Source organism: Paroedura picta, chromosome 1 (genome assembly GCF_049243985.1).
Source record: "Paroedura picta isolate Pp20150507F chromosome 1, Ppicta_v3.0, whole genome shotgun sequence".
Classification (NCBI taxonomy): domain Eukaryota; kingdom Metazoa; phylum Chordata; class Lepidosauria; order Squamata; family Gekkonidae; genus Paroedura; species Paroedura picta.
The window spans coordinates 151137338-151151438 of record NC_135369.1 but is presented as its reverse complement, the minus strand read 5'-3'; the positions used below and the strand labels follow the sequence as shown (position 1 = coordinate 151151438).

General features: G+C 41.6%; 1 protein-coding gene across 6 annotated transcripts in view; it reads left to right on the top strand.

Moving 5' to 3' along the window:
* The window catches only part of MLIP (muscular LMNA interacting protein), an 87359-nt gene that overhangs the window by 67201 nt on the left and 6057 nt on the right, over window positions 1-14101 (top strand). For 4 of the 6 annotated variants that reach the window (XM_077308790.1, XM_077308821.1, XM_077308782.1 and 1 more), the window contains 3 exons: window positions 2560-2685; window positions 6380-6565; window positions 12356-12409. In XM_077308790.1, the coding sequence (XP_077164905.1) occupies window positions 2560-2685; window positions 6380-6565; window positions 12356-12409 (366 nt within the window). The remainder of the gene's footprint in view (window positions 1-2559; window positions 2686-6379; window positions 6566-12355; window positions 12410-14101) is intronic. The other 2 variants (XM_077308807.1, XM_077308813.1) reach the window with 2 other exon arrangements.

Here is a 14101-nt window from a genome sequence, read left to right as displayed (position 1 = left end):
AGATTTTTGGTGGAGGGATCACTTGGGCATGAAATTGGGGTCACTGTGGGGGGGAGGGGTCAGGTAGTTGTGAGTTCCTGCATTGTACATGGGGTTGGACTAGATGTCCTTGAAGGCCCCTTCCAACTCTATGATTCTACGATTCAGTCTCTACATTAGCAGCCACTTAAAAATATGAATTTCAGAACTACATCTCTGCTTCATTTTTAAGCTCTTTATCTTTTTTTTAGTTAGCTAACAATTTAATTTTGCAGGTGGCCGTACTTCAGGCTCTAGTGATTTGTTCCTCTGGGACCTGAAACACCCGGAATATGACTAATCCAGTTAAGAGCTTCTGCTGTCCAAAGAGTTTCAGTCGTGACAATGTTTAGTTTGATGGAACAAAAACAACTTTGTCATCCATGATCAATGGACCAAAAACAAACAGCATAATTATGAAGTGAGGCACTTTGTTTCTCATGCTCACAATGGCCATGACTTAATGGCCATGACTTGAAGGCCATGACTTGATGGCAATATTTCAAAATATGGAAGTCTCAGTGTGTCACAGATTTGGGGCTTTTCTGTTTCAGATATTAACAACCCTTCAATTGGGTGATGAAGGATTTCTAGGGACAGCCAGGGCTTTATTTGAGGAGGAGGAGGAGATGATTCATATATGCCACTTTTCTCTACCCGAAGGAGGCTCAAAGCAGCTTACATTCACCTTCCATTTCCTCTCCCCACAACAGACACCCTGAGGGGTAGGTGAGGCTGAGAGAGAGCCCTGATAATACTGCTCGGTCCAAACTACTTTATCAGTGCCATGTGGACCCCAAGGTCACCCAGCTGGCTGCATGTGGGGGAGGAATGGGGAATCAAACCCGGCTCACTGGATTAGAAGTCCGCACTCCTAACCACTAGCTGCAAGCTATACTTACCAGGATATGTGATAAAATATTTGGTGCAATGACACCACAGCCTAGTCATTTGTATTTTAAAAATTCTAATTTGCTTGCAAATTTTCAGTTAAGCTCAAACTACCCTTGTAGATAGTCTAAACAAAAGAAAGCACCGGTTCTTCCCCTTCCCCCATTTATTAAAAATTCTAGGGTGTAAAACCATTAGAGTGTCAACAAAGGCAAGCCAAAAGATAGCATACAGGCAACGGGGCACTGAAGTGACCACAGAGTTCTACATTTTCTCCTTTCCACCCTGGTAAGTGGATTCTGGGGAAGCTCTTCAGGGGTTCCGAGAAGTCGATGGTGCCCCTTGAGGAGTGAGGCAGCCATTCTCGTGAAATACTTTATGGGGAATCTGAAAGAGACACACAGAGGCACAGAGGGAGGACGTAAAACAGAAGTGAACAAAGCCTCAACAACAAACTAGGAAGATCAAGATATTTCTGCCTATCTCCTTAACATCACAGCAATAAGCCTTAGGCCGCTTTCATTTGATCCATGCTCTTTTGCTTTTTGTATGCTTTTATTTATTGCAGCCATTGATCACTTATAGATTTAAAGATTTTTAAAATGCTATTTTCTGAAATTTGCATTATTTGGTCTGTGCTACAACTTATTGACTGATTATGCACAGCGGTGGCTACCCGGGCAGTTGGCGGTTCCTAGCAGTGGGGCAGCATGCCCGGCTGCTTCCCGAGTACACATAGGAGGCAAAATCCTATGGAGCCCTGGATTTGTGCTTGTGCATGCACAACTCTGGAGCAGGAAAGGGCTGCTGCCACCACTGCCACAAGGAGGGTCACGGAGTACAAGGATCCCACTGCAGGATGGTGGGGTAGTAGCATGCCACTATCTGACCATCGCAGGGGGTAGGAATGCCATGTTTGGCTTCGCAGCACTGTGGAACTGAATGAGGCATTTTGTGTCCCTGCAGGGACACCGTAGGTATGAGGGGGGAGCCGGCCCTGTGCACAGGCCAGCGCTGGCCAGGCCCCTACTGGCTGCCATGGCATGACAGGGATTGCAGAAGAATCCACATTTTCTTGCCATGGGTCAAAGGTGGCCCTTACATGAGGCAGGCTGTGAGGGAGCCGGGATGGTAGTCACTTTGTCCATTTGCAGGATTAGCCCTGCCGCTGCTAGCCCAGACTTTCCCCGTGCATAATCGGTCATTCTTATCAAAGTGTAACAGAAAAGCAGAGACAGCCTGCATTTGGGGATGTCTCTAACTAGTGAGATTTATTAAAAAATTCTCTCCCTACCTCCACAGTGACTGAATTAGAGAGGGGATTCTGATCCCCCCACTCTGTCTGACTGCATTACTGCCTATTGGATTGTAAATTCGTAATGGTCTGTTAGTGGCAGTGAAGAATAAAACCTCTTCGTGAAAGTGAATGCATAGGATAAAGCTGGAGGGATAAATCTTCCTGATGGTTGCAAAAGCTTGAGACCTGGGACAGCTTAGTGAATCCCTTGTTCTTTATGGCAAAAAACTTGTTTTTTTTATCGTGGTACATATGAATCGAAAGTTAATATCTCTTGATAAATGCTCTTTGCATAACTCTTGGGAACATTTTTAAATGAACCAATCTTAACCTTGCACTTTATTCCACTCTAGACAAGACCTGGCGTCATCCGCCCAACAACTGTGAAAGCAAAAATAATATTTAAAAAGGAGGATCCTATCCAACCAAACCCATTCAAAAAGTACTTGGAAGAAACTACAGAATCCCAAACTGAACAGGTATATTTCTAAAATAAAACATCTGATTTTAGGATTGCCTTTGATTTTAAGCTGCTGAATTTTTAAAATAGATTTCATTTAAGCAAGAAAAATGACAATGAATATTCTTTAAAGACACTAGAAACAAAAGTGGTTCATTTGTCACAGGCTGTTTATAGTCCCAGGGCTGAAGAAGATAGGACGGAGTCAGCACTCAAGTTTTTTTCAGTGGTACCTCATGTATCCCCTTCTATCTCTCAGTCTCACCCACCCCACAGGGTGTCTGTTGTGGGGAGAGGAAAGGGAAGGCGACTGTAAGCCGCTTTGAGACTCCTTCAGGTAGAGAAAAGCAGTATATAAGAACCAACTCTTCTTCTTTTTCTTCTTCTTCTCTAACACCTTCATGCTTTCGTTATTACAGCATGTTTTTATGCTCTTGGTCCACATCACGGACTGCTGCAAATATAGATGATGAGTCTTCCAGATACTGCTCACCGGCAACACAGGTGTGGCATGGGAAATTGGAGATTTGCTTTGAGTTGAAGGCAACTGGAACTGTAAAATGGGAGGAAGGCATCTGGTTCTTTCCCCACCTCATTTCCTTAAGCGATTTCACCCCACAAGGCTCTATTTAGTTATTTAGTGTTGTTTTGCTCTGCAAAGCCAACAGCAATTTCAAAGAACTTAGATCAGGAAACTGGAATGGAGGAGGGGAAGAGTCAAAATCCATTCCTCTGTTCTGATACAATTGCTAGCCTCTGTAGCAACGTCTGAGTAAACATTTTAAACATCCCAAGTCTGTGTGTTTTGATCCTCAGCCACCAGGGCCCTGGGTGACTTGTATCCACTCCCAGTTTATCTCACAAAATTACTGCCCATATAACCATTGTACCTCCTCGGTGACATATTTTATAGTATTATAAGCTTTCTGTGTGTAACTCTGTCATGTGATAAATATATAACTGTCTATATAAACACTGCAGGGGAAACTCTCAAATCTGTACCAACTTGGACTTTACTTTAGTAGTGTCAGAGTCAGGTGCCAACTTTTCCAGCTGTTTGAGATACTTCAGGCTGATGGATGTAACAGATCTACTACCTTCTTGCATATCTCTTGCCCTTCCTGTGTGGGGGTAGAAAGGGTGCAACAAGTAGTTAATCTCATTGAGAGAGGGGGTGGTCACCTGAGATTTGAAGCAGGCTTTGGTATGTCCACTACTAAAGAAGCCTACCCAGGAAAATTCAACAATGGCCATCCAATCTCCTTGAGGAAAGTGGTTGAAAAGATGGTGGCTGGACAGCACCTTCCTGGATAGGGATGGACATGAGCCAAGTCACAAAGCAAAATTGCCCTGGTCATGATTTGCCAACTGAAGTTTGTGATGGGTCTACTGTCAAGAACTTTTAAAGTGGTTCTTGGTGGTTTGTGGTGATTCCTGGATAGAGCAGAAAGCAGAGAGTTGAAGGGACTTTACACCCCCGCTTTCTGTTTCTTGAAGGCTGCAAAAATAGCTGAGTGGCATCTCCCCACAGCTCAGCTGTTTTTTCAGTATTCTTGTGCAGTCCCTATAAAGAAAACAACTTAGCTGAGCGACTGGGAGTGCCTCTCCACCACTCAGCTTTTATTTTAGCTTTCTTGAGCAGTCCCTTTAAAGTGACTGTACAAGAAAGCCCAAAACAGCTGAGCTGCTTTTCAGACTTTCTCCCAAACCTGCTGAAAGGAACCACAATCCCTTTCAGTGGGGTTTGCGAGACCACAAATAAGTTCAGTTCCCAAGTGAACATCTTGGTTCAGTTCATGGTACAGCTATGAACCATGAACAGCATTTTTCTGGTTTGTATCTATCTTGATTCCTGAATAAATTGAATTGTTTGGCTCCTTTCTAATTGGTTTCAAGCCTGATTAGATGACTGAAACAGCTTTGGTTGCCTTGGGAGAGAGACAGATGGAGTGTGACTGTGTTAATTTTTGGGGATTTCTCAGTTGCTTTCAATAGTATACACTTCTGGGATTGGGAGGCACTGTTGAATGTATGTAATTTATATATTGTTACCTGCCTTTTACGAGATTAGATTGGTTAGTCAGCTGAAGCCTTTCCTGGGCAGATAAGAGCTGGCCACTGTGGTACATGCCCTGGTTACATCTATATTAGATTACGTTAATATACTCTTTGTGGGGCTGTTCTTGAAAAGTGTTTGGAAACTCCAGTTTGATACAGAATGCGAAATGAGGACCTGAAGTTGGGCCTTCCCAATTTCAGAGCCCTTTTAGTCATGGAACTAAAACTATGGAACTATGTGCCTGAAGAAACTCTCCTGTCCTCTTCTGTTGTTGTCTTCTACCAGTGGGTGAAAGCTTTTGCTGTTGTTTGTTTCAGCTTGCATACTATCAGTGATCTCTTCTTGCCCTATGTTTTAATTGTTGCTTTTATTAGGCCAGATCATAAACAGTGTTTGTTGTCACAATAATTTTTATTCTTGAGAAACACTGAGTAAAAATTTAATGAAATAAGAAATGACAGGGCTCGGTACAGCAGCTGCATGGGCTACTGTGGCAGCATAAAAAAGAACAAGAATAAAAGACAAGCCAACAACAAATATGGAGAAATTGCTTCCTAAAAACCTGGAATAAGGAAAGAATAAGCCCAGATGTATCCCTATTGAAAGTTGAGGCTGAAAGAAAGCTTAAGGAGAGAACAACGGAATTTATACACTAACAAGATTTGGTGGATTACAAAAGGAAAATGAAAGTTGGCAAAGACTCCAACAAGAGGGGAGAGCTGTGGATTTGTTATCATACATGTAATGGGTGTCGATGATGAAAGAAGAATTGAAGCACTTTCATGGAAAGCAGAAAACAAACTCAATTTTAAGAGCTGATTATTCAGGATAAGCCACATCTTCTAGGCAGAATATCTAAACTTCTTATTTATGAAACTGAGGATGAACAAGTTAAAAAGTGCATGGTGAAATGGATGCCGAAATGTAATGAATTAATCATGATGGGAGACTGGGAACACTTATGGTGTAAAACAGTAAAGCTAACTAAATGCCAGGTGCTATGAGAAAATTGGTATAAAATGTTCTTTAGATGGTAATTAACACTGAAAGCCTTAAGCAAAATGTCCAGCCAAATTGATGGTAAATGTTGGGAATGTCATGAGATGGTTGGATCCTTTTTTCATATATGGTGGAATTATAAATTAGTTTTTAAAAATTGGATAAAGGTACATGACAAATTGCAAACTTTATTTAAATGTAAATTTCCACTTGAGTCAAAAATAGGTAGAGAACCACTGGTCTAAACACTAGTACAGTAGCTTATCTTTGAGTGTATAAGACACAAATGAAGCTTACTAGGTTGGAACAAAAAACAAAAAGATCAACAAGCTAGACATTCAACAACTATTTCTGTATCATCAATATTTATTCTTTCTCTACAGATCAAGAAATCTAACATGTCCACTCAAAAAGTACTACTGAAGTACCTTCACAGGTTTCAAGTTAGAGATTAAAAAAAAACATAGAATTTTCTCAAATAATAATTGTTTATCCCTAACCTGCTGCATATTAACTTTATTAATATCAGCCAAATCATACTTTTTATAGTATTTAAACAAACTAATCATGGTTCCTTTTCTGTAATGTAAGTGAATCTGCTGATACATCTCAAGTCATCCACTAACCCATCTCTTTGTCTGCTTTTTCTTTCAAGGTTCAACTCTTTCCCATCCTTTTTCCCCTACTAAACCAAACTTTCCAACTGTCCCCATTACACCTGCAGGTCATCTCTCATGCTGATTTTCTAACTCCTGGACCCTTCAGTCATTTGAGTTCCATCCTTGCAGATACTTATGACAATTCTTATAGTCCTTATCGTCACAATAATTTGTATAATAAGGTGAGAGAACTATCCTTCTTGTGAGTCTGTTGTGGGGGGGGGGATGTTTGAGGTAGATCATATCATAAAAAAAAGCTTCCCATGACTGTTACTAGGGATGTGAATCATGCTTTCATCTCTAATAAGCCTATAGATCAACTGCCTGTTGGAACTCCCTGCCTCCCCCCCAAATTTCAAATATGTGAAGGCCAAATCCAGATAGGGAGAGGCTCCAATCTTCCCATCCTTAAACAGCCACAGTAGTTACAGTTGGCCTCATTTGTACCCCAGTGAGGCAAATTATCCCCCCCCCCACACACACACACACCATTTCCATTTAGGAAAAGAGCGCAGGAATGGAGGTTTAAATCCCTTCTTTTGAGAAATAAAAATGCTGGGAGTTCCATTTAAAGAAGACATGAGTCTGGTCTGATTGCTAATAATAAAAATATGAAAAAATGTGTTAGAAAGTTTATTTGTCCCCGGACAAATTTCTGTGGCAGAAATATGGCCGCTTCTCATGGCCACTCACAGAGGTAACTATGGGGGTAATAGTCACCACTGGAATATCGCCCCAAATAGCAAGTGATTTCCCTGTCCTATAATATTTAAGAGCGCCACTGTAAGAAGGAACGCTGACTCCTTCCCTTGCACTTGTTCCCTGTCACTAGCTGGTGCTGGTGGGTACGGTGTAAGGCTAAGTGACGTTGCTGCGGAATCAAACAACAACCATTCTTAAATAGAAATTCAGTTTAATGGTTAGAGGGTCAAAAATACATATATTGTTAATGCACCTCTCTATAAAATGCAAGTCGCAGTCCTATGTGGCCTCAATTTGTACAAGGACCCTGCAGGGGAAGAGGAGGGTTTAACCTTTCATCCTTCACTTAGTTGTGGTAATGGCAGTCAGGCTCCCTGCTTCATTAGCAATTGAAAGAGAGGCACTCTTCCACCCTTTAAAATGCTAACAACAGATCAGGAAGCCGATTTTTGATTAATGCAACTAGCAGTTATAGAAAAACTGCCCTGCTTCTCCCTCCCCTTCTTGGCCCCGATGCAAAGGGAGGTTGCACAAGCCAACAATTACACCCTTGCAATAGACAGAGATGCATTATCATCATCATATCTGTTTTTACCTTCAAGCCTGGGGAAGAAACAGATTCTGATCTCCATTCAGTATACAGTAATAATAAACCTTTATTGGCATAAAACAATAAGAGGGAAATACAGCCAAGCAGGGTAAAAATATAATAGGGTAAAAAAAGCTAATCTAATAAGCTAAAATAGAGTAAAATTTTAATTTTACTCTCTTTTAGTTCTGGCTTGATAAACAACCATTAAAAATTCAGCTACACACAATGTGGTCTCTGCAGAGAGATCATTGAGCAGGAACTGCAGTGTATCTTCATCATTTGCTAAACCCCTGAGACAAAGCAGAGGATCGAGACGTTTTCCGTGAAGATTCACATGAAGTTCACAATCTGGAGCTTGCCAGGCAATCAGGCTGTCAGACAGGTGTGTCTTGCATCTGCCCTACACTCCTGGAAACAACTGAAAAGCAGGGAACCACGAATGAGTCCCTGAACATCTCAATGGAAGTGCAGGTATCAATGGATTGGATTTGGGGAAGAAGGAAAGTGTGCTGGGGCCGCTGAATGATAACTGGACTCAGTTTACAAATGATTCACACATCTAGGTGCCGGAAAGAGGAACGTTTCCACAATCAGCAAAACACCAGTGGGTGGAATTTATAGGATATTTACAAGGTGCGAGACAAAGGAAGTGTCCACATTCACCTGGTCATAAACAGGCTTCTGGTAAACGAGCTGGTGAGACTTTGCCCTAGCTTCAAAATAGAGTTTGGAAAAACGTTTGCAATAATAATAATAATAATAATAATAACAACAACAGTATAAACCAAAGCAAAAATGTTCTTAAAGTTCACTTTTTCCCTGGAAGGCTTTAAAGATTATTACACACATTTTGCTTACATTAAATGCATTTTTTTCCATTTATCATGAAGAAATAGATCTGTGTGTCTTAGCTGCCTAGAGCATGTTATTTAAAAAGCGATAAAAAATAAGAAAACTAATATAATAAGATAAAAAAGACACACACAGTGGGCTGCTATGATAGAGTGAGTCTTGATGTACAGCTCTGACTGGGACTGAAAAGAGCACGCTATAAACACGCTTCAGAAAGTCCCAGATGAAGACTCTGACAACAGGTGATCTATAGACCCATAAAAATTCTGAACACAAATTCTCCTCACCCTTTTATGATAAAAGAACAAAGGTCTAATTAATCTGTTATGCCATTGTTGTTAGCCACAGCTGCTGTATCAAGAAACATGACAAGCCATAGCTGGTTGAGAAAAGTGGCTGAGATTACAGTTTTTCAGAATTAAGCCATATATTTTACATTTTCACTGGACATATTTCGTTTTTGTAGTGGGCCCGGCAGTTCTTAATGGCCCCCATTTCTTGTTTAAACAAACGGAGCCTTTTTCAGTTGTTATGGTTCCAGATAGCATACTGGGACGATATGCTATCTGTGATCCCTGGTGGAACATGCAAGATCTGTAGAGTGGATGATTCAACTGCATATGAAGAATATCCTGCAGGAGGCATTGGAGGAGATGACAGTTAGCATATTTAGATCAGGAACTTCCTAGTGTTTTTCAAATAATCTCCTCCTGTGTCCTGATTGGCTGAATTGGAGACTTCCTGCTCTTTGAGCAGCCTTCCTCCTTTTGCCTTTGGATGAAGAACAGCTAGATCATTTAGGTTGCTGGAATTATCTGTTTCCTTTCTCTTTATACCAAAGTGTTTCAGTTCTCAATAAAGCTATTTATTCTTTAAGCAGCTGGTGCTGTGCCCCTTTGCATATTTAAACTCTCCCAAGAGTCCCCTCACAAACACATATCCGCGATCAGCCTGAGGGTCCAATCACTTGTCTCTCCTTCCTCTTCCCTCTAGAGGTAGGGGATTGGGGGGGGGGGGTCTCCGTCATGTTGTTAGTTTTTTTGGTTTATTGTATTTCATGTTTTTGTGTCCATTTTAATGGGGTTTTTAATAGGGACTTTTAACTGGACACCTGTAACCTGCCACGAGCCTGCTTGGGACTAGTGGGTAATAAATTAAATTAAATAATAATACAGCCCCTTGACCCTTTTCAGCTGGAAGTCAGGGACTGGACCAGAAATCTGTTGCACACAAAGCACATGCTTTAATGCTATGCTGAACATGTTGCTTCTAGGAAGATATTATTTACCACTTTTCCAGTCCTTTCACCATCTTTGAATGATTAGGTATATGCAGGTATATAACATATACAATGTTAATTCTAGGAATTCCGCGCCTGCATGGTTGCGCCCGCTGTCACGCCGCTGCCGGCACCGCCCTTCCCCCCCCCCCGTGGTGCTGGCTGCGCCCAGAGGGAACGGCCGCCGAAGCGGCCAAATCGCACAACCCTAGTTAATTCTGAGGCTAGTATAAAAGAAAATAGCAAGCTTCTATCCCCACCCTACCCTATATAAGCTTAAACAATACTTCTGCTCTTGAAATATCTTCTGGCTTAGAAGTAGGAAGCACATAAGATAATATTTGGACAAGATATGGCAAACTGAATCTTTCCAATATTCTATTTATACTAGTAGATAATCCATGAGGACTCAAACCCTGTTATTTCCAACTTATTTTTCCTCCTTCCTTCTCAATCTCATCTTGTAGAGCTTTGCTCTTTTCCTGATTCCTTCCTTCTCTCTTACCTCTTATCTCTCACCTGCCACTTTTCTTTACCATTGCTGCTCCCTGTTTAATTTTCTTTCTTTCTTTCTTTCTTTCTTTCTTTCTTTCTTTCTTTCTTTCTTTCTTTCTTTCTTTCTCTCTCTCTCTCTCTCTCTCTCTCTCTCTCTCTCTCTCTCTCTCTCTCTCTCTCTCTCTCTCTCTCTCTCTCTCTCTCTCTCTCTCGCCCAATCCTCCTTTTACCAGTTAACCTCATGTTGAAGTAAAGCTACAGCAGGCATTTGGGATTACCAGAGCTGCCTGGACAATCCAAAATGGCTGCAGAGATCTCATGAGTAAATCTAGTGAGGTCCCAACATTTTAAAATCTCCCCTTATTGCTTTAAGAATGTATGTTTTTTTTCCCTGCAAATGTTGACGTTTCTACAAGTTTGTAAGAAAAGATTGTGTCTTCTGTGCATGGCTGTAATCTTTATATTTAACAATCCACCTCTAGTACCAAATTCAGAATTAAGTACAGGAAAGGTGAAAGCTAGATTCCAACACCCATCCAAACATTCTTACATATTTCTTTGTGACCAAGAAACATATTATAAAATGAATCCATTCATTTAGGAGTGAGCTTGATTTTTGATGCCTAAAGTTTTTGGGGGGAGGTTTATTTTCCACATCCACAGAGTTTCTGAATGCAGCGCAATTTTTTCTCATAGCTAAGATATAATTTGCTGCTGGGCGATTAAGTAGCACGCTGGAATTGGGAGAAAGTTTGCAGCAATTATCCCTGTCCTGGCCAGTGCTTACATGAATTTCAGCTCCAGGGTGATTTGAAAGGCATATTTCCATTCCCCAGATCTAGATTCTATTCTAGAAGGGGGAAATACAGAACACTACAATTTATCCAGCCATCCCCCCAAATGCAATTTATGTGTTGGCGTGGATTAGAATAGAACTATGCTGTGGCCTGGATGGCCCAGGCTAGCCTCATCTCATCAGATCTCAGAAACTGGCCCTGGTTAGCTTTTGGATGGGACCCCACCACCAAAGTCCAGGGCTCCTACCCAGAGGCAGTCATTTCCAACATATTGTTCCCTCCATACACACACACAAGAAAGAGAACACAGAAGTTGACTGTGCTTAATTTTCAGTAGTACCCATCCTAATGATATCATTGAGTACAGCATTCATTTCTACTAATATTTAATAGTCATGTGGGAAGGAGGAATTATTTTGGAGCATTGTTGCTATGTTCCTCCTTCTCTCTCTTAGCCCAGCATCAAGCAGAGCTGCTGAGAGAGGGGGACGGAGGGGGCAAAATTTGGGGGCCTCATTCAGCTGGAGGGCCCCTGAAGCCCAAGTCATGCTGCAGGTCACAGAATGCATTTACTTTTTTCTGATTTTCTGCAGCCGCTAAGGTTGCAGGGAAGGCAGAGCACGGTAATAAAAGCACTCAAGGTCTGTTTTAGCAACGTTTATTAGGAGGCTTAGGGAACATGTCTGCTGATCATATCCTGCTAAACGAATCAGCCAAGTTGTCATTGGACCTAGGCAAGACCAACCAGGACAAATGACAATTCTTGCCAGGATGCTGCCTCCTAAAAAGGTCGTTACCTTCACCAGTTTGTTTTTTCCTTTAGTTCCACCCAGCACCTGTGCAGCAAGTTTTTATTTATTTATTTCCTTTGTTATGATACTTCGTTCTGGGTTATAGGGGGGGGGGGGGATGGAATCTTTGCCAAGGGGCCCATAGTGGCTCTCGGCAGTTCTGGCATCTGGTAGCCTGACCCTCAGATATGTATGTCCATGATGTGTATAAGTGCGTAATTCAGTGTACAGAGCTGTACTGTACACTCACACTCCCTGGATCTCTGTACCAGGAAATTGATTATCCTAAGGACATTTTTCTAATAATAGGTTTCACCAGTGTCAGATGAACAAAAAGGAGACCTTTTTGAAAAACTCAACAGTTATCACATTGGCCTGAATTTCAATATGTCAAATTTTTCATTGCATGTCAGTTTGAGCTACTTGTGCCACACATGTGTTCATGACATTTCAACCCTTTGCAGCCCACTCATCCAATAGTGCCTATTCCAGAAAATGAAGCACTCAGCTCCAAAGAGGTAATGACTTTTGGGTTTCTAAATGCATGCAAGGTTATGAAACATGGTGTGTTTTTGTGGGCTCCCTGCATAGAGGGTAAAACCAGTGGTCCAGAAGAAATCAGTGAAGATGGCAAAAGGTGCTTCATTTAACAGAACAAGATGTTTCCTGTTTACAAGTTACTATTCACTATCATTGAGAGATGCCATTTGGCCTAAAACCTCTTACCCTGATTTGGTTTAAGGGAGAATCCCAAATCTTATTTCTGTCATAGGAAAATGGGAGCTGGGTTTTCTGGCCTGCATCAGTCTGGGATCAGCAACATTTATCCATGTCCCAAAGTTGTTTATCCTAGTTAACCCCCTTTGACAGGCATCGTGAGTCTGCAAAGTCAAAGGAAAAATAGCAGAGATAAGAAATGTATAAAAAAGAGAGAGTGGTGAAGGAGCTGCCATCTTTCCAAAAGACAAACCCCATGATCTCTGATCTCAAATATGTAAGATCTTGCAGGGATTGCTCAGTGTAGGAGAATCATAACATGTTTGCTTGTTTAGAAAATCTCCAGGTTATCTTTCCTGCAATTAGGAATGTAAGAGCAACCATACTCTGTCAGACCAATGGTCCATCAAGATCAGCTTCCTGTTTCACACAGTGGCTTATTAGTGACCCCTGGAACGCCTACAAGCAGCACTCAGAGGAAAAAGCTTCCTCCTGTTGCCCATTAAGTTATTTACTGCCTCTGTAGATGGAATTCTATTTAGTCATTAAGGCTAATGGGCATTATTGGACTAACCCTCCGTGAATTTGTCCGATTTCTTTTAAAACCAACTAAACTAGCAGCCATTACTATGCCCTCGTTGAGAGAGGGGGAGGAAAAGTTCTCTCTATCCATTTGCTCACACCATGCATGATTTTATCAACCTCTATCATTCCTCTCCCCTTCAATTGTTTTTTTCCCTAAACTGTAAAGTCCTAAACTCTTTAACCTTTTCTTGTAGGGATGAAGGTGCAATGCCTTGGTTGCTTCACCCATGGCTGCCCATTTCTGCAGCTACAATACCCTCAAATTAAATCACAACAAAACCACCCAGTGACAAACTCTCCTTGAATGTTTACACCTTTAGCTACACTGGCTTCCCTGTGTTCTAAGGTTTCACCATGGCTGATATTGAAAGGTTTCTGAGCTGCCTCATGTTGAGCTCTGAGCAAGCTTCTGAATTCTGGTTGCCCAGAGCCCTCAGTTCTATTGTCCAAAGTAAGAGACAGTCTAATAATATTACTCTTATATGAAGTTATATTTCAAATGTTTCTGATTTAGTGTTGCGACTGATTGGCTTGATTTGAGCAGTCGTTGCTCCTGATATGCAGTATGCTTCCCCATGAATTTAAAAGCTGGGCTTCAAGGGCCATTGTAGGAAACCTACCTCAGCCCAGGAATTTGTCCAAGCAGTTGAAGAATCATGAGTACGTTAGGATATTGGGGTGCTGCTAGGAATCTCCTGGAATTACAGCTCATCTCCTGACTAACGAGATCAGTTCCCCCAGAGAACGTGGCTGCTTTGAAGGGTAGACTCCATAGCGTTATACTCTACTGAGGTCTCTCCCTGCCCCAAATCCTGCTCACCCCCACCACCACCCTCAAAGCCTTCAGGTATTTCCCATCCAGATTTGGCAACCCTAGGTGCTGAGACCCTAAATATGCATTTTAATTT